The 20,000-nt window shown below is 39.3% G+C and overlaps 2 protein-coding genes across 2 annotated transcripts; both read left to right on the top strand.

The window, feature by feature from the left end:
* The first annotated feature begins 7,887 nt into the window (after nt 1-7,887).
* Nucleotides 7,888-13,681, top strand: LOC137626854 (uncharacterized). Its single transcript, XM_068357839.1, has 2 exons — nt 7,888-12,904; nt 13,128-13,681. The coding sequence occupies exons 1-2, from the start codon at nt 7,888-7,890 to the stop codon at nt 13,679-13,681; spliced, it is 5,571 nt and encodes a 1,856-aa protein (XP_068213940.1).
* A 1,878-nt stretch (nt 13,682-15,559) lies between these two features.
* LOC137626853 (uncharacterized) lies at nt 15,560-19,813 on the top strand. The gene has a single exon (XM_068357838.1). The coding sequence runs from the start codon at nt 15,560-15,562 to the stop codon at nt 19,811-19,813; it is 4,254 nt and encodes a 1,417-aa protein (XP_068213939.1).
* Nucleotides 19,814-20,000: the final 187 nt, after the last annotated feature.

The following is a 20,000-nucleotide window of genomic DNA, read 5'->3' as shown; positions in this document are numbered from 1 at the left end:
CCCCGAAGGTATTTCCCGGCCAACTAGACCTAGAGACCTAAGATGTTGCCGTTATACATCTTTTCAACTAACCATAAACCATGTTAGTGCTTCCTGCCCCCTACAGGGAAGAGTGCTACTAGACTCTGGAAAAGTCTCGAAGGGTACATATCCCTATGTATGAATAACAGACAAGCCAATATAGTGGTTTCACCCTATATTATGTAAAGCATAGTTTGTAAAGAACCACTGCGTCAATATGAAATATCGACCAGTTCCCCGTACCTTACTGGATTGGACAAAGGTTTATATCCAAGTAGGAGGAAACTTGCATATCCGCCACCGTCCCCTTAGGGCATGGAGTCCTCCCACCAAGGGAAAGCATAAACCAATGCAACAAATGCTTGCATAAAGGAACATTCTATTAGAATTATCCCAGATAAATATACATAGTATGTAATGCTAAATTATTTCAAATAAATTGACACAGGTGAAGGAGACGCAAGGTTCACAAGAACTAGTTTATTGACAAACAATAAATAAAACAGGTTAAACAACAATTATATATATAAATAAGAGGAGGATAACCCAAAAATAAGCATAAGCATGATAGTAAACAGAAACTTGTTTATCTGAAAGAAAAACATTAGCGCCACTTTTAACATACCGAGGTATCAAAATTGTAAAAGTTTGTATTACTAATCAGTTACATTAGCGTTGGAAACGCTTGGCACACATGTCTGCACTTATGCTAGGTTCACCTCTGAAAGTGGAACAGTCAACGTGGGCAACCCCGTGCCCTCACACTTAGTTTGTAGAACAGTTTGTAACTACACACTCACCCCGGAATTAATCGTCCCAATTAAATCCACTGTTCCTCGCAGAGTTAAACAGCAGGGTTAACGACTCAACCCACTGCTACCACAGACCTCTTTAGTTTCTCCACTTGCTTCGCATAGTGACGAAAGATTACTCTTGAAGACTTCCAGCCAGTGTATGAACGAAGATGTTCAAAATCCATACAATTAAAGAAATTTAAGGATGAGGCAACTTTCCTCGGATCGTGACCTGCGGGTGTACTGTCAGGATCCGCTCTGCGAATAAAATATGTGATTTTCGCCCTAAGTTGTTTCAGTGATAAATTTGAGCCTGATGTTTCACCCCTGAATAGTTGACCACCCCTGAAGTCTGAAGTTCTACGAAGATAGACCTTTAGGCATTCTACTGGATATACAGATGCATCTTCTTTCAGAGGGCAGATTCTCCAGGGACCCCACCTGTTGGTGGGTAATTCGTTCTTGGCGAGAAACGTAGGATCCGGAAACAGGTTCAGTTCTCCCCCATCCAAGAACTGAACACGGCCCTCCTCTCTCGAGAGGGCTACAATTTCACTAATACCTGGCCCCGGACGCGAGTGCAAATAGGAAAATAACTTTTTGGGTCAAATCCTTTAACACACACTCCTCATTGTTCAACAGTGAAGCGAAATGAAGAACTTTATCTAAAGACCATGAAATGGGATTCGGAGGTGCTGAAGGTCAGAGCCTAGCACAGGCTTTCGGAATTTTATTAAAAATCTCGGTAGCGAGGTCGACCTGGAAGGCATATAAAAAGGGTCTTGTCAAAGGAGATTTACACGTTGAAATTGTGTTAGCTGCTAACCCTTGACCATGGAGGTGGATGAAGAAAGATAAGCAGAAGTCCGTCGAGATCTCTTGCGGATTCTTCGCCTTGACAAAGGCCACCCATTTCCTCCAAGATGACTCATATTGCCTTCTAGTAGATTTGCACTTATATTCCTCTAGGAAGTCTATACTGTCCTTCGAAATCCCGAAACGTTTTCTCACCGCTAGGGAGAGAAAATCATGAGCTGCAGGGTCCGGGTTTTCTGTGATGAAGCGCAGACAGTCGACTTCTGGACTCGCTGGGTCAGAACTGGATCTGGTAACGGTAGAATCTTCAGCCGTAGTTCCAATGCCAGAGGGAACCACACGCTGTTCGGCCACTTGTGAGCCACTATTGCCGCTACTCCCTTGAAAGATCTCAGTTTGTTGAGGACCCTCAACAGAAGGTTGTGAGGAGGGAACAGGTAAATCCTGGACCATCTGTTCCAGTCGAGGGACATCACGTCCACCGCTTCCGCCAAGGGGTCCTCGTACGGGGACACGTAAAGGGGTAACTTCTTGTTGTCTTTCGTCGCAAAGAGGTCTATCTGCAGTTCTGGGACTCGACTCAAGATGAAGGAAAATGATCCTGCGTCTAGGGACCATTCCGACTCTATCGGTGTGAATCTGGATAGAGCGTCCGCTGTCACATTGCGGACTCCTTGAAGGTGAACTGCCGACAGGTACCACTTCTTCTTTTCCGCCAGTCGAAAGATGGCCAACATCACCTGGTTGAGTGGTGGTGACCTCGATCCTTGTCGATTCAAGCATATCACAATCACCTCGCTGTCCAGCACCAACCTTATGTGGATCGAGCGACGCGGGGAGACTTTCTTCAAGGTAAGGAGTACTGCCATAGCTTCCAGAAGGTTTATGTGAAATGTCTTGAATAGATTGGACCAAGTCCCTTGGACCTTCTTCCGATGAGAAAGACCTCCCCACCCCTCCTTCGAGGTGTCTGTGTGAATAGTCAACGAGGGGGGAGGTGGCTGAAGAAGTACCGACTTCTTTAGTTGCCTGACTTGGGACCAAGGCCTGAGAAGTGTACGTAGACGAAGCGGAACTGGTCTTATCAGATCTCTTCGCTCGTTTGATGCATAACTTCTCCAAACTCCGGTTGCATCCTTTAGCTGTGCTCTTAGCACCGGGTCTGTTACCGAAGCAAACTGGAGAGAACCCAGCACTCTCTCCTGTTCGCGTCTTGATATTCTTTCGGAATCCAGAAGTCTCTTGACAGAACCGAGCTATCTCCTTCCTCTTCTTCGCCGGGATGGAGAATTCGTTTGACACTAGGTCCCAGTGGATTCCCAACCACTGGAACTTTTGAGATGGAGAAAGTTGAGACTTTTTTCTGTTGATCTTGAAGCCTAGATACTCTAGGAACTGGATCACCTGCAGGGAAGCTTGCAAACATTCTGTCTTGGATGCTGCCCACACCAGCCAGTCGTCCAGGTAGGCTACCACCTCGATTCCCTTTAGGCGTAATTGTTTGAGAGCTACGCTCGCAAGCTTCGTGAAGATCCTTGGGGCTATATTTAGCCCGAATGGCATGGCTCTGAAGGCGTAGAGTCTTCGATGTAGCTTGAACCCTAGGTAGGGGGAGAGATGGCGATTGATTGGAACGTTCCAATAGGCGTCTGACAAATCTATGGAGACGGTAAATGTCCTCCTGGGCAGTAAGGTCCTTATGTGTTGCAGTGTTAGCATCTTAAACTTGCAGTTCACTATGAACTTGTTGAGTGGCGACAAGTCCAGAATGACTCTGAGTTTTTTCTGAGTCCTTCTTGGGAACACAAAACAGCCTCCCTTGGAATTTGATGGACTTTACCCTTCGGATCACTTTTTTCTCCAACAGTTCTTGAATGTACTCCTCCAGAACGTGGGTGGAGTGTTGGAAAAATCGAGGGCACGGGGGTGGAGTGCTGTACCAGCTCCAACCCAGTCCATTCTTGAGTAGGCTGTGGGCCCAGGGATCGAAGGTCCACCGATCCCGAAAATTCTGAAGTCTCCCTCTTACCGGAATCATCTCACTTTGACTGCTGTCCTGAGGCCTTGCCTCCCTGACCGCGACCACCCCTGAATCCCCTCCCCCTTGAGGGGCATCTAGACGAGCCTCTGGCTGCTCCTCTAGGCTTCGCTCGAAAGGTAGTTGACTGCCCTTCGAATGTTGGGTTAAATGCCGGAGACTGCGTCGACACGGCTTGAGGTACCCACTGGAATGTGGTCGGGGTTTGTGTCACCATCTGGGGCACTGTAGGCATAGGCAATTGCTGTTGCTGCTGCTGTCTGAATGGCTTGGCTGGCCGAGATGGTAGCCTAGTCTTCTTAGTCTTCCTCTTTGGTTGGGGACCCTCATCCGGGGAAGACTTTCTCTTGAGAGATAGGCCCCACTTCTGGAGAAGGTTTCTATTCTCCGTGGCGGCCTTATCTACAACCTCCTTGACCGCTTCACTAGGGAAGAGGTCTTTGCACCAAATGTTGGAGGAGATTAGTTTCCTCGGCTCGTGCCTCACCGCAGCCGAAGCGAACACGAACTCCCTACAAACCCTCCTTGCTTTGACGAAGCTGTAAAGGTCCTTCGTCACTGTGGCCAGATGTGTCTTAGCCACTACCATGAACATCTCATGAACCTTGGGGTCACTTGCCATTGTCTCAAGAGTGGTTTGAAAAGACATTGAGGCAGCCAGTCTTTCTTTTGTCTCGAGCTCCCATCGCAAAAGAAAGTCAGACAGCTTGGGGAGGTTCTCACCGAACTGACGTCCGGCAATATCAGCCTCCAACTTCCCGACTGAGAAGGTAAGATGGACGTCCTTCCAGTCCTTGTGGTCCATGGGTAGGGCCAAAGATAAAGGTTTACACTCCTCCAAGGAGGGACATGGCTTGACTGCTTTCAGTACAGCTGCAAACCCTTTCTGCATAAAGGGGAAGGCTCTAGCAGGAAAGGACACAAGGGAAGGGTGCTTCTTACTCAAAGCAGGTACCTTTGAGTTTGTGAAGCCCCTCTCTTTCATCGAGCACGACAGCAAAGCTTGAGCCTTAGCATGGTCCAAAACTATGACCTCCTTCGGCTCTGTCTCCTCCTTTGAGGGTGGTTCCTTCCTTAAACGGACATAACAGTCCGGATACGACCCCTTCCTGGGCCAGAATTCCACCTCCTCAAGGGGAACTGAGCCCAACTTCTCCGAAATGACGATTTTCCCGGTCGTCATAGGCATGTGCTCAGCATACCTCCAAGGGTTAGCATCTGAGCACAAGGGAAGGTCTTTCACACTGAGCTTCTTCTGGGGCCCACGTGATGCTGCAAGTCTCCGCATCTCCAGCTCCATTGCAGCCGCCTTCTCATTATTCTCCCTCTGCATCTGTTGGATCATTCCAACGATGGAGGAAAGGGTCTTTCCCAGCTCTTCTGGGAGAGAGGACGATGTTGAGGGAATAGGTTCAGGGGCCTGAACCGGGGTAGCTGACACCTCGTCGACTTCTTCCTCTTCATTGTCTGGAGCCTGCTCTTCATCCTGGTCTTCTGCCAGAAGGTCATCTTCCAAACGCTCGGACTCCTCCGACATCCTGTCGTCCAATTGCATGTCCTGCAGGGCGTCCGTGACTTCAGCATCCACAGGGATCTGAACTACTGGTATCTCCACTTGAGGCTGGGGAATCACTGCCTCAGCTGATGCTCTGGGGAAAAGGTAAGCCCTCATCTTCTCGCTTGGAAGATAGGGCCCGGAGGTATTCTTCTGAAAACCCCTTACCCAGGTACGAAGCTTCTCCTTTGCTGCATCCCTTGACTCTGCCGTCTTAGGGGAATCAAAAGCCTCAGCAACCAGGTTTGTGCACACGGTACATACCTGCGGGTCCCAATACCGGAGATCACCTTTGGAGGCTGCGCATGCTGCGTGCCTCCTACACAAATCAAGTCCGCAGAAGTTCTTGCTGGGGACGTTGCAGAAAACGCTTCCACACTTCGGATAGTCCTCCTGTAAAGAGAAGAAATTTCCATGAGTATCAAGTGAACTACGTATCACTGGATATACATAGCTTAGCATAATTAAACCAGAAAGGAAAGACACACACTTGTGTTTCCCGCACAGTCAATTGCTGCAACCTTCCAGATAATAAAATCGTATGGTTAATCTATCCTAGAGCAACCAATGAATAATTTCCAGAGGAAACAGGTGTAGCTCACACCCAAAAGATGATTTTAAAATGCCGGATAGTAGACAAGAAAGGACTCACTTTTTTATTCTGTAAGGATACACCAAAGGGCTGTGCAAGATAACAAAAAAGCGTTAGAAAACACAGTGTTGTAACAAATACTATACTATAGTTTCTTCCCTACAGTATATACTATACTGAAAAATACTGGCTACAGTATAGAAGGTAATGTGCCGGCCAGCAAACATCTTAACTAGTTCTAAAGTATACTACTTAAGAGCTATAATGCGGCAGAACGCTGGTTCAAATGCATGTGCCGGCCGGCAATGACTGCCGGCCGGCAACTACACAAGGTAGCACCTGGCTGCCGGCCACCAATTATACAAAATATATCAAAGATATATTTCACATTTATTGTTTACTTGACAGTATGTTATTTCTCTTTTATTTACATAAACTCCCGGATACCTTTTAAAATATTTTGTTTCTTGTTAAGCATGGGATTTAGGAGTTTATGTTTTGAGTTCCTTCTACTTCTCATGAATCGTAATCACCAAGCTGTAATTAGCTATTTAGATTTACTATTATTACTTTATTGTGGCTAAAGTTCATCTTCATAAAGTTAATTTGGCTGATTCATGATAAATGTTTTCTTGATTAACCTTTTCAAACCCAAAGCTATAAACGAAATAACAAAGTTTAGCAGAGGCGACCATATAATGTCTCGAAGAAGAGGTGACGATATAACTGCCAAAACGCAGAATAGGAGTTGTGACTCGAAGACCAGAACGACAGGACCTGTTGTTGAACACTCCTACATGTTTTTTGTGTATCAGCCGATCTGCTTATAGTCTTCATGGATGACAGAGTTTAATGGTATAATTAATATGAAGATTTACTATTAAGAAGTTTGCCGAGGACAGCTGCCATTGACGATGAAGGCGAAATTCAACAAAACTACCGAAGGATTTGGGGAGAGAAAGGAGATGGGTTTTTAGCAGTTTGGAGGTAAGAATTGAGTTACATTTACGCGTGTTTCAGTCGATTTTCAAATTGCTTATATATGAACTTTGTCGGTTCATTAACCTAACTTGCACGTCCTATAAAATATTACCTGATAGTTCGTGATATTTAGAAGGAACTTGATAATTGTTATAAGTGTTATTTTCTTGTGAACTTTTGTAAAACTCAACGAGGTTCAAGTATCAGAGGTTAAGCTAACGAGTAACTCAGTTCTTTCATATATTAACGTTAAAAAACTTCTAAAAACTTTAAGACTGGGCTATTGAGCTTGCTTATATGTTGGCTAAGTAGACTAAGCACTGGAAAAAAAACTTATACTAAATTTCAAGCTAGGCATTTATCCTAGTAAATAACTTTAAATTTGTATCAGGCTAGCCTAAAACTTAGCTAAATACTAAGAATATTACGAAATTTGCTATCTAATTTATTACATTTTATATATTTACATTTAAGTAAAAACATTTAAGGCTTACGCCTTAGTCTAAACCATAGATGGCCATGACCTCTATTATAGATATTTCATTGTATTGTCAGGTTATGGAAAAATTCAGTGGTGACCATGTTGTGCTGGAGTGGTGTCTGGCGTAAGGTCATCTCTCCAAGAATATAGCACGGTTTGGAAGGATTCTCTCTAGCAAAGGGATTAAATTTTATTTTACTCAGTTATAAATTTTCAATTTCATTTTGACTGTTGTAATTAAATATGAATTAAACGATTTCTTTAATTTACCCTGTCACCATTAATTTGTATATCATTGCATGATTTCAAGTAAAAAGTTTTTCCATATGGCGACCGTGACAGGATTCGTGCAATCCTTAACCTCCCTGTCCTTTGTGTTGTAAGCCTTTTATTGTGGGTGGGGCTGTCCTCGGCTTCTTTATTTTTCATATTTGATATAGGCTTATTGGTATATGTTGTGAAAGCATCAAATTTGTGCTCGGTATTTGAATATATTTATTGAAGTGAATATATATCTTTTATAACACGGATAAATATTCGTAATTGCTAGAAACTTTGATTTGTGTTTATCTATGTTTGGTATTAGATTAACTTTGTAGAATTATTAACATGTCTGAGGATATATTGAAGAAACGGCGTTCTTACGCTCGGCAAAGAGTAACTAAGATATATAATACAGTTCAATCGAATCTCGAAGGATTGTCTGACCAAGATAGACTTTTGTATATTCACAGACTTGAACAGTTAGAAAAAGAACTGTTAGGGTTAGACCAGGAAATATTGAACTATGTCATAGATAAGGAAGACGAAAGCTCCATTGAACAAAAGATTTTCACAGATGAAGACTACCAGAAAAAGATAATGTCGGCTTTATTAAGTTTACAAAGGCAACAGGCTTCTAGTTTAGAAACTGTAACCACGCCTACCCCGGTAGTTAACCTTAAGAATGAGTTAAGGATGCCTCAAGTTCCTTTACCTGAATATGACAACACCAAGGGTCAGTGTTTAGTAAAGTTCTTTTATGAATTTGAAAAATTGACTGACAAACAAAATTGGTCAAATCACTTGAAGTTTATGTATCTACGAAATCAGTTGTCAAAGTCTCCAAAGGCACTTGTGGATTCTCTTGATATTGATAACCAGTCATATGACGAGGCAAAGAAATTATTATTGCAAGCATTTGCAACTCCATTAACACAAAAATATGATGCAATTAAGAAACTTGTAGAATTGAAGTTAACTTTATCAGGTGATCCATATGCCTTTGTAGCCTCGATGAAAACTATTATGAATGCATTCAAAAAGCTTGACGTCAAAGTTGACGATGTTCTCCAGTACTTCATATGGCATGGTCTTAATGATCGCTTTCAATCTTTACTAATTCAGATAACAAATGAAAGCAAACCCTCATTAAGTGAAATTGAAAGTAACATATTTGAGGCTGTTGAGAGGTATAACAGAACGAATGAAAGAAATTTTGAGCAAAAGGAGAAAACTAGGACTAAGAATATAGAATCAAGCACAACTCTCGCAACCAAAGTTAGTGTTAGCCCTAAATATAAGTCATGTATCCTATGTACAAAGGATGGTAAGCAAGATACCGCACATTTGCTAGTAAATTGCCCAGTTTTTGCGAATCCTAAAATGAAAGTAGAGAAACTTAAAGAGCTGAATGCTTGTGTTAGGTGTGGCTATCATAATCATGTGACTCGTCAGTGTAAATTCAAGTTTACCCAAAGGTGTAGAAATTGCAGTGGATGGCATTTTACATACCTGTGTGTTGCTAAGGAGAGGCTTAATAGTTCCAGTACTAAAGCTTCTGATTCTAGTAATACTGAATCCACTGAAACCTCTATGCATACTAGTGGGAAAAAGCCAGAACCGAAGCATACTTTAAATAGCCTCACATTAGCTGAAATTCATCAAAATGTTACTGGTGGTGCTGCAATTTTACCAACTTTTACATGTTCTGTGGTTGAAGAAGATAATGTGGTTCGAGTTTTACGAGATTGTGGTAGCCAGAGAAATTTTATTTGTGATAAGCATGTAAACCATATGAAGTTCCCTGTCTTAGCAAAAAACGTCCATATGACTATTTATGGTTTTAATTCTACTAGGGACCTTGTAACTGATATTGTTAATGTACCTCTCAAGTTAGGTAGGGCATGGCATTCCATCGAAGCAGTCGTTGTACCCAGTATTGATATAGAGTTGAAACTGGAGGGCTTAAATGTCATTGTTAAAGAATTTCAAGATAGACATTACATTTTAGCAGATAAGTTTCTTAGTGGTAGTGTAGACACTATTGGTAACATTGGTCTTATCTTGGGAAATGATGCTGACTTTTTGCTGTCGCTAACTACACACAAGTTTGGATTAAGCAATCCCTCTGTGTATCTTGACACTCCAGTTGGTGTCATGCTCACAGGTAATATTAACAGAATGATGAAAAACTTGGATTATTTACCTAACATTAATATTGGAAATAGTTCACATACTGCGGTTAGCACTCAAGGAAACACACTTTGTATGGTAGGGGAATCTGCCAAGACTAATAGACTATTACAATTCCTCGATAAACATATCTTTTTGGCAGTCTCTCAGTCTGAACTTCGAGATGACGATGTTGACTTGATTTCCAACAGATCACTGGCGAGTATCAAAGTTCAAGAAGTCAACACTAATTCCACCTATGCTATTTTTAACAAAAAGGGTAAGCTAAAGCAGTCTGAATTGATTAAAGCTACGGAAGAAATGCTTGAAAAGCAATGCATTGAATATCTGGACTATGAAAAATCCCAGCTATCTGAAGATGACACAGAAACCAATAAAAAGCTAGTAAAGTATGTTCTTGATAGTACAGAACGAGATGAAGAAGGTAGACTAGTAATGCCACTGATGTGGAACAACAAGATATCCCATTTGTTAGGTAAGAACTTCAGTTTATCCCGGATGATACTGAAGTCTAATTTAACACGTATGAAGAATAAACCTGAGCATTTAAAGATGGTTAATGATGTATTTAAAGAACAACAAAATCTGGGAATCATAGAGAAAATTGAAGATATTAATTCTTTTATAAATGAACATCCAGAAGCTAGTTTCTTGCCTCATATGCCTGTGTTCAAAATGGCCAGAGACACGACTAAGTGTCGAGTCGTGTTTCTGTCTAACTTGTGTGAGAAAAACAAATCTGCGAAGAGCACTTATAGTCACAATCAGTGTATGCTTCCAGGCCCTTGTCTGAATCACAAAATTACAACTTCTCTGATTATGCAGAGATTTGACTCCCATATGATTTGTTTTGACTTGAAAAAGGCATTTTTGATGATAGGACTCAAGGAAGAGGATCAGAATAGATTGTTGTTCTTATGGTATCGAAATATTCTTAAGGGTGACTTTACTGTTGTGGGCTATAGGAACAAGCGTTTAAGTTTTGGCCTAAGGCCTAGCCCTTGTCATCTCATGCTAGCTTTGTTCAAGATCTTGATATTGGATGTCGAGAGTGACAACAAGGAAATGGTTAACTTAAAGAAATCGCTGTATAATACCATTTACATGGACAATGGGTCATATTCGTGTAACTCTGCCAAGGCTTTATATGAAGCGTACTACTGTCTCCCTAATATCTTTGGACCATACAAATTTGAATTGCAACAATTCGTAACAAACGATGCAGAACTGCAAGAAATAATTGACCGAGATTATGATAGTGAAACACCCAAAGAGGAAAAGTTGCTCGGCATGGTTTGGGATAGGGAAGCAGACACACTAGGCCCTGGTAAGATTTTCCTCGATACGCAAGCTAGCACAAAGAGGTCAATTTTGTCAGCATTGAATAGTATCTATGATATATTTAATATCTATGGACCAATCTTGAACAGGGCCAGGCTGTTTCTTAAAAAGCTTCAAGAAGACAAGACTATCACATGGGATAGCCCTCTCTCAGAAACATTAAAAAGGGAATGGACACTTATTGGAAAACAGGTGAATTCTACTCCTAAAGTAGTAATTCCTAGATTCCTGGGTAGGACAGATGGTACTTATAAACTAGTAGCATTTTCAGATGCAAGTAAGGATATTTATGGAACTGTGGTGTATATTGTAAATGTCTTCAATGGTAATAAAAGTTTTTTGACAGCCAAGAGCAGGGTCGTTAACAAACAGTTAGAGAAGAAAACCATTCCTGTAATTGAATTTCAAGCTTTGGGACTAGCCACAGAGACTGTAATCAGTTTATTTCAAGAACTTGCTGGTCAATCAGTCATTACTCCAATCAAAATTGTGAGCATGGCGATATATTCAGACAGTATGGTTGCTCTTAATTGGCTTTACTCTTATACATATAAATATGATAAATTGCAGAAGAAAGGAGTTTTTATTCAAAATAGGTTGAAAGCTATAGGTGACTTGTGCCAAGTTTTCCCAATAACATTTTCATTTGTGAATGCATATGATAATCCTGCAGATTATATTAGTAGATGTGTCTCATACAGGAGACTTCAGAAGACTGCGTATCATGGTGGACCCGAGTTTCTTAAGAAACTTCATAAAAATGAGGTTCAGTTTAGTTTCAAGGTGCCAAACCCCCTTGAAAAGAGAGATGAAGTACCCGGCCCTGAAAGGGAAGATACTTCCTTAATCACTGTCTCAACAGATTCTGAAAGTAAAGAAAATAACAAGAAAGACATCAATAGCATTGAACACTTGATACCCCTGACTAAGTTTTCCAGTTTCCATAAGCTAGCAACTGTTCATAGGATGGTGTTGAAATTCATCAAAACCATCAGAGAAAAACTAACAAATAAAGGAATCGACGTTCATTGGGGAAATTGTGTCAAGGAGAAAAATCTTTATGCTTTAGCATGTAGGCAGATAATAGGTAAAGAACAGGAAAATAACTTCCCAGAAGTTTGTGAATTCTTCAAGAAAAGTCATACATTAAAAAGAAACATTCCCAATTTGGTAACTCAAATGAATATTTTCCAGAGCAAAGACACTTTGCTAAGAATCCGGAGTAAATTCGGAAGAAACGAACAGATTTTCTTTCCTGTGCTGTTACCTAAGCATAGTTTGCTAACTAAATTGCTTATTCGTGATATGCATGTTAGTCTAGGACACGCTGGTGTGTATTCGATCTTGGCTCAGTTACGTAAGCAATTTTGGATAATCCACTTTTATTCCACAATAAAGAAGGTACTTAGAGAATGTATAACTTGTAGAAGGCTTAATGAGAGACCAATCAAAGCAAATCAGAGTGCCTATAGGGATTTTCGGAGCAATCCACCACCTATTCCATACAGGTATATTTTCATAGATTACATCGGTCCTTATACAGTAATATGGAATGGTGAAAGGAAGAAGATTTGGTTATTATGCGTGACATGTTTGTGGAGTCGTGCCATCAACTTGAAGATATGTTTATCTGCTGATACTCGAGACTTTCTCAAGGCCTTCCAACTACACATATATGAGTTTGGCATCCCGGAATTTTGCATATCTGATTTGGGATCCCAGCTAACTGCTGGTAGTAGAATCATTGGAACCTTTCTCAACGATTTTGAAACGCATGCCTTCTTTGAAGAAAATGACATTAAGCCCCTGAAGTTCGAGCATTATGCCAAAGGTAATAGTTCTTTGGGTTCGCTAGTTGAAAGCTGTGTAAAAATGGTGAAAAAGCTAATTTTTAGTTCTATTAAGAACACTGCTAGATTATCAAGATTTTTACTTCCTTATTTGTCAAACTGTCCATCTTATTAACAAAAGACCAATTGCTTTTAAGGATAGTCTGAGAGATGCTTGTATTGATAATGTAGAAAAACCAATAACTCCTGAGTGTTTACTTAAAGGCTATGATCTGGTATCAGTGAACATTATTCCCGAGTTGCAGAATTCTTCTTCAGATGACACCAATTGGGTGCCTGGTAGTAGTGCTATTGATGATGTTAAGGATAATTACTATAAGCTTAGACAAGCTAGAAACAGACTAGTTGAGGCATATCATTCAGAATTTCTTGCAACTCTCATTAATCAAGCAGTAGATAAAAGGGATCGTTACAGACCTATCAATCATAAAACCTTGGCTGTTGGAGATATTGTTCTGTTAAAAGAGGATGCAAGCAAACCAAGTACTTATCCACTTGGTATAGTAAAGAAGACAGAAGTAAATCACCTAGGGGAAGTAAAAGCAGCTCGTGTGCTTAAGGGTAAGTCTCGTGAAGTTGTGTACAGGACAACAGATTCACTCATTTTGCTTCTTCCTAAAGAAGGATTTCATACTGTTGTTGAAGTTGAAACTGAATTACCTATTGATCAATTAAAAGTCAGAGAGAGAAGTAAACGGGCCGCTGCACTTGAATCTATGAGAAACACAGAACTCTTGGTTCAAGAGGGCCTAGTATAATAGGCTTACATGGTTATGTATATTACCATATTCTTTGGGGTAAGATACACATGGGCTATAAAGAGTGTGTAATGAAATTGTTGCTGGGAGTGAGTAAAGGGTGAACAAATGGTTTCTTTGATTAAACTTAGTAAACTTTAATCAAATTGTTGCTGGGAGTATACAAAATATATCAAAGATATATTTCACATTTATTGTTTACTTGACAGTATGTTATTTCTCTTTTATTTACATAAACTCCCGGATACCTTTTAAAATATTTTGTTTCTTGTTAAGCATGGGATTTAGGAGTTTATGTTTTGAGTTCCTTCTACTTCTCATGAATCGTAATCACCAAGTTGTAATTAGCTATTTAGATTTACTATTATTACTTTATTGTGGCTAAAGTTCATGTTCATAAAGTTAATTTGACTGATTCATGATAAATGTTTTCTTGATTAACCTTTTCAAACCCAAAGCTATAAACGAAATAACAAAGTTTAGCAGAGGCGACCATATAATGTCTCGAAGAAGAGGTGACGATATAACTGCCAAAACGCAGAAGAGCAGTTGTGACTCGAAGACCAGAACGACAGGACCTGTTGTTGAACACTCCTACATATATCAGCCGATCTGCTTATAGTCTTCATGGATGACAGAGTTTAATGGTATAATTAATATGAAGATTTACTATTAAGAAGTATGCCGAGGACAGCTACCATTGACGATGAAGGCGAAATTCAACAAAACTACCGAAGGATTTGGGGAGAGAAAGGAGACGGGTTTTAAGCAGTTTGGAGGTAAGAATCGAGTTACATTTACGCGTGTTTCAGTCGATTTTCAAATTGCTTACAGTATATATGAACTTTGTCGGTTCATTAACCTAACTTGCACGTCCTATAAAATATTACCTGATAGTTCGTGATATTTAGAAGGAACTTGATAATTGTTATAAGTGTTATTTTCTTGTGAACTTTTGTAAAACTCAACGAGGTTTAAGTATCAGAGGTTAAGCTAACGAGTAACTCAGTTCTTTCATATATTAACGTTAAAAAACTTCTAAAAACTTTAAGACTGAGCTATTGAGCTTGCTTATATGTTGGCTAAGTAGACTAAGCACTGGAAAAAACTTATACTAAATTTTAAGCTAGGCATATATCTTAGTAAATAACTTTAAATTTGAATCAGGCTAGCCTAAAACTTAGCTAAATACTAAGAATATTACGATCTTTGCTATATAATTTATTACATTTTATATATTTACATTTAAGTAAAACATTTAAGGCTTACGCCTTAGTCTAAACCATAGATGGCCATGACCTCTATTATAGATATTTCATTGTATTGTCAGGTTATGGAAAAATTCAGTGGTGACCATGTTGTGCTGGAGTGGTGTCTGGCGTAAGGTCATCTCTCTAAGAATATAGCACGGTTTGGAAGGGTTACAGTGCACAAAGGACAAGGATTCTCTCAAGCAAAGGGATTAAATTTTATTTTACTCAGTTATAAATTTTCTATTTCATTTTGACTGTTGTAATTAAATATAAATTAAACGATTTCTTTAATTTACCCTGTCACCATTAATTTGTATATCATTGCATGATATGTTTTTCCATATGGCGACCGTGACAGGATACGTGCAATCCTTAACCTCCCTGTCCTTTGTGTTGTAAGCCTTTTATTGTGGGTGGGGCTGTCCTCGGCTTCTTTATTTTTCATATTTGATATAGGCTTATTGGTATATGTAGTGAAAGCATCAAATTTGTGCTCATTATTTGAATATTTTTATTGAAGTGAATATATGTGTTTTGTAACACGGATAAATATTCGTTATTGCTAGAAACTTTGATTTGTGTTTATCTAGGTTTGGTATTAGATTAACTTTGTAGAATTATTAACATGTCTGAGGATATATTGAAGAAACGGCGTTCTTACGCTCGGCAAAGAGTAACAAAGATATATAATACAGTTCAATCGAATCTCGAAGGATTGTCTGACCAAGATAGACTTTTGTATATTCACAGACTTGAACAGTTAGAAAAAGAACTGTTAGGGTTAGACCAGGAAATATTGAACTATGTCATAGATAAGGAAGACGAAAGCTCCATTGAACAAAAGATTTTCACAGATGAAGACTACCAGAAAAAGATAATGTCGGCTTTATTAAGTTTACAAAGGCAACAGGCTTCTAGTTTAGAAACTGTAACCACGCCTACCCCGGTAGTTAACCTTAAGAATGAGTTAAGGATGCCTCAAGTTCCTTTACCTGAATATGACAACACCAAGGGTCAGTGTTTAGTAAAGTTCTTTTATGAATTTGAAAAATTGACTGACAAACAAAATTGGTCAAATCACTTGAAGTTTATGTATCTACGAAATCAGTTGTCAAAGTCTCCAAAGGCACTTGTGGATTCTCTTGATATTGATAACCAGTCATATGACGAGGCAAAGAAATTATTATTGCAAGCATTTGCAACTCCATTAACACAAAAATATGATGCAATTAAGAAACTTGTAGAATTGAAGTTAACTTTATCAGGTGATCCATATGCCTTTGTAGCCTCGATGAAAACTATTATGAATGCATTCAAAAAGCTTGACGTCAAAGTTGACGATGTTCTCCAGTACTTCATATGGCATGGTCTTAATGATCGCTTTCAATCTTTACTAATTCAGATAACAAATGAAAGCAAACCCTCATTAAGTGAAATTGAAAGTAACATATTTGAGGCTGTTGAGAGGTATAACAGAACGAATGAAAGAAATTTTGAGCAAAAGGAGAAAACTAGGACTAAGAATATAGAATCAAGCACAACTCTCGCAACCAAAGTTAGTGTTAGCCCTAAATATAAGTCATGTATCCTATGTACAAAGGATGGTAAGCAAGATACCGCACATTTGCTAGTAAATTGCCCAGTTTTTGCGAATCCTAAAATGAAAGTAGAGAAACTTAAAGAGCTGAATGCTTGTGTTAGGTGTGGCTATCATAATCATGTGACTCGTCAGTGTAAATTCAAGTTTACCCAAAGGTGTGGAAATTGCAGTGGATGGCATTTTACATACCTGTGTGTTGCTAAGGAGAGGCTTAATAGTTCCAGTACTAAAGCTTCTGATTCTAGTAATACTGAATCCACTGAAACCTCTATGCATACTAGTGGGAAAAAGCCAGAACCGAAGCATACTTTAAATAGCCTCACATTAGCTGAAATTCATCAAAATGTTACTGGTGGTGCTGCAATTTTACCAACTTTTACATGTTCTGTGGCTGAAGAAGATAATGTGGTTCGAGTTTTACGAGATTGTGGTAGCCAGAGAAATTTTATTTGTGATAAGCATGTAAACCATATGAAGTTCCCTGTCTTAGCAAAAAACGTCCATATGACTATTCATGGTTTTAATTCTACTAGGGACCTTGTAACTGATATTGTTAATGTACCTCTCAAGTTAGGTAGGGCATGGCATTCCATCGAAGCAGTCGTTGTACCCAGTATTGATATAGAGTTGAAACTGGAGGGCTTAAATGTCATTGTTAAAGAATTTCAAGATAGACATTACATTTTAGCAGATAAGTTTCTTAGTGGTAGTGTAGACACTATTGGTAACATTGGTCTTATCTTGGGAAATGATGCTGACTTTTTGCTGTCGCTAACTACACACAAGTTTGGATTAAGCAATCCCTCTGTGTATCTTGACACTCCAGTTGGTGTCATGCTCACAGGTAATATTAACAGAATGATGAAAAACTTGGATTATTTACCTAACATTAATATTGGAAATAGTTCACATACTGCGGTTAGCACTCAAGGAAACACACTTTGTATGGTAGGGGAATCTGCCAAGACTAATAGACTATTACAATTCCTCGATAAACATATCTTTTTGGCAGTCTCTCAGTCTGAACTTCGAGATGACGATGTTGACTTGATATCCAACAGATCACTGGCGAGTATCAAAGTTCAAGAAGTCAACACTAATTCCACCTATGCTATTTTTAACAAAAAGGGTAAGCTAAAGCAGTCTGAATTGATTAAAGCTACGGAAGAAATGCTTGAAAAGCAATGCATTGAATATCTGGACTATGAAAAATCCCAGCTATCTGAAGATGACACAGAAACCAATAAAAAGCTAGTAAAGTATGTTCTTGATAGTACAGAACGAGATGAAGAAGGTAGACTAGTAATGCCACTGATGTGGAACAACAAGATATCCCATTTGTTAGGTAAGAACTTCAGTTTATCCCGGATGATACTGAAGTCTAATTTAACACGTATGAAGAATAAACCTGAGCATTTAAAGATGGTTAATGATGTATTTAAAGAACAACAAAATCTGGGAATCATAGAGAAAATTGAAGATATTAATTCTTTTATAAATGAACATCCAGAAGCTAGTTTCTTGCCTCATATGCCTGTGTTCAAAATGGCCAGAGACACGACTAAGTGTCGAGTCGTGTTTCTGTCTAACTTGTGTGAGAAAAACAAATCTGCGAAGAGCACTTATAGTCACAATCAGTGTATGCTTCCAGGCCCTTGTCTGAATCACAAAATTACAACTTCTCTGATTATGCAGAGATTTGACTCCCATATGATTTGTTTTGACTTGAAAAAGGCATTTTTGATGATAGGACTCAAGGAAGAGGATCAGAATAGATTGTTGTTCTTATGGTATCGAAATATTCTTAAGGGTGACTTTACTGTTGTGGGCTATAGGAACAAGCGTTTAAGTTTTGGCCTAAGGCCTAGCCCTTGTCATCTCATGCTAGCTTTGTTCAAGATCTTGATATTGGATGTCGAGAGTGACAACAAGGAAATGGTTAACTTAAAGAAATCGCTGTATAATACCATTTACATGGACAATGGGTCATATTCGTGTAACTCTGCCAAGGCTTTATATGAAGCGTACTACTGTCTCCCTAATATCTTTGGACCATACAAATTTGAATTGCAACAATTCGTAACAAACGATGCAGAACTGCAAGAAATAATTGACCGAGATTATGATAGTGAAACACCCAAAGAGGAAAAGTTGCTCGGCATGGTTTGGGATAGGGAAGCAGACACACTAGGCCCTGGTAAGATTTTCCTCGATACGCAAGCTAGCACAAAGAGGTCAATTTTGTCAGCATTGAATAGTATCTATGATATATTTAATATCTATGGACCAATCTTGAACAGGGCCAGGCTGTTTCTTAAAAAGCTTCAAGAAGACAAGACTATCACATGGGATAGCCCTCTCTCAGAAACATTAAAAAGGGAATGGACACTTATTGGAAAACAGGTGAATTCTACTCCTAAAGTAGTAATTCCTAGATTCCTGGGTAGGACAGATGGTACTTATAAACTAGTAGCATTTTCAGATGCAAGTAAGGATATTTATGGAACTGTGGTGTATATTGTAAATGTCTTCAATGGTAATAAAAGTTTTTTGACAGCCAAGAGCAGGGTCGTTAACAAACAGTTAGAGAAGAAAACCATTCCTGTAATTGAATTTCAAGCTTTGGGACTAGCCACAGAGACTGTAATCAGTTTATTTCAAGAACTTGCTGGTCAATCAGTCATTACTCCAATCAAAATTGTGAGCATGGCGATATATTCAGACAGTATGGTTGCTCTTAATTGGCTTTACTCTTATACATATAAATATGATAAATTGCAGAAGAAAGGAGTTTTTATTCAAAATAGGTTGAAAGCTATAGGTGACTTGTGCCAAGTTTTCCCAATAACATTTTCATTTGTGAATGCATATGATAATCCTGCAGATTATATTAGTAGATGTGTCTCATACAGGAGACTTCAGAAGACTGCGTATCATGGTGGACCCGAGTTTCTTAAGAAACTTCATAAAAATGAGGTTCAGTTTAGTTTCAAGGTGCCAAACCCCCTTGAAAAGAGAGATGAAGTACCCGGCCCTGAAAGGGAAGATACTTCCTTAATCACTGTCTCAACAGATTCTGAAAGTAAAGAAAATAACAAGAAAGACATCAATAGCATTGAACACTTGATACCCCTGACTAAGTTTTCCAGTTTCCATAAGCTAGCAACTGTTCATAGGATGGTGTTGAAATTCATCAAAACCATCAGAGAAAAACTAACAAATAAAGGAATCGACGTTCATTGGGGAAATTGTGTCAAGGAGAAAAATCTTTATGCTTAGCATGTAGGCAGATAATAGGTAAAGAACAGGAAAATAACTTCCCAGAAGTTTGTGAATTCTTCAAGAAAAGTCATACATTAAAAAGAAACATTCCAATTTGGTAACTCAAATGATATTTTCCAGAGCAAAGACACTTTGCTAAGAATCCGGAGTAAATTCGGAAGAAACGAACAGATTTTCTTTCCTG

This window comes from Palaemon carinicauda, chromosome 34, assembly GCF_036898095.1.
Source record: "Palaemon carinicauda isolate YSFRI2023 chromosome 34, ASM3689809v2, whole genome shotgun sequence".
Lineage (NCBI taxonomy): Eukaryota > Metazoa > Arthropoda > Malacostraca > Decapoda > Palaemonidae > Palaemon > Palaemon carinicauda.
The sequence above is the reverse complement of the archived record's forward strand: the minus strand, read 5'-3'. Positions and strand labels throughout refer to the sequence as shown.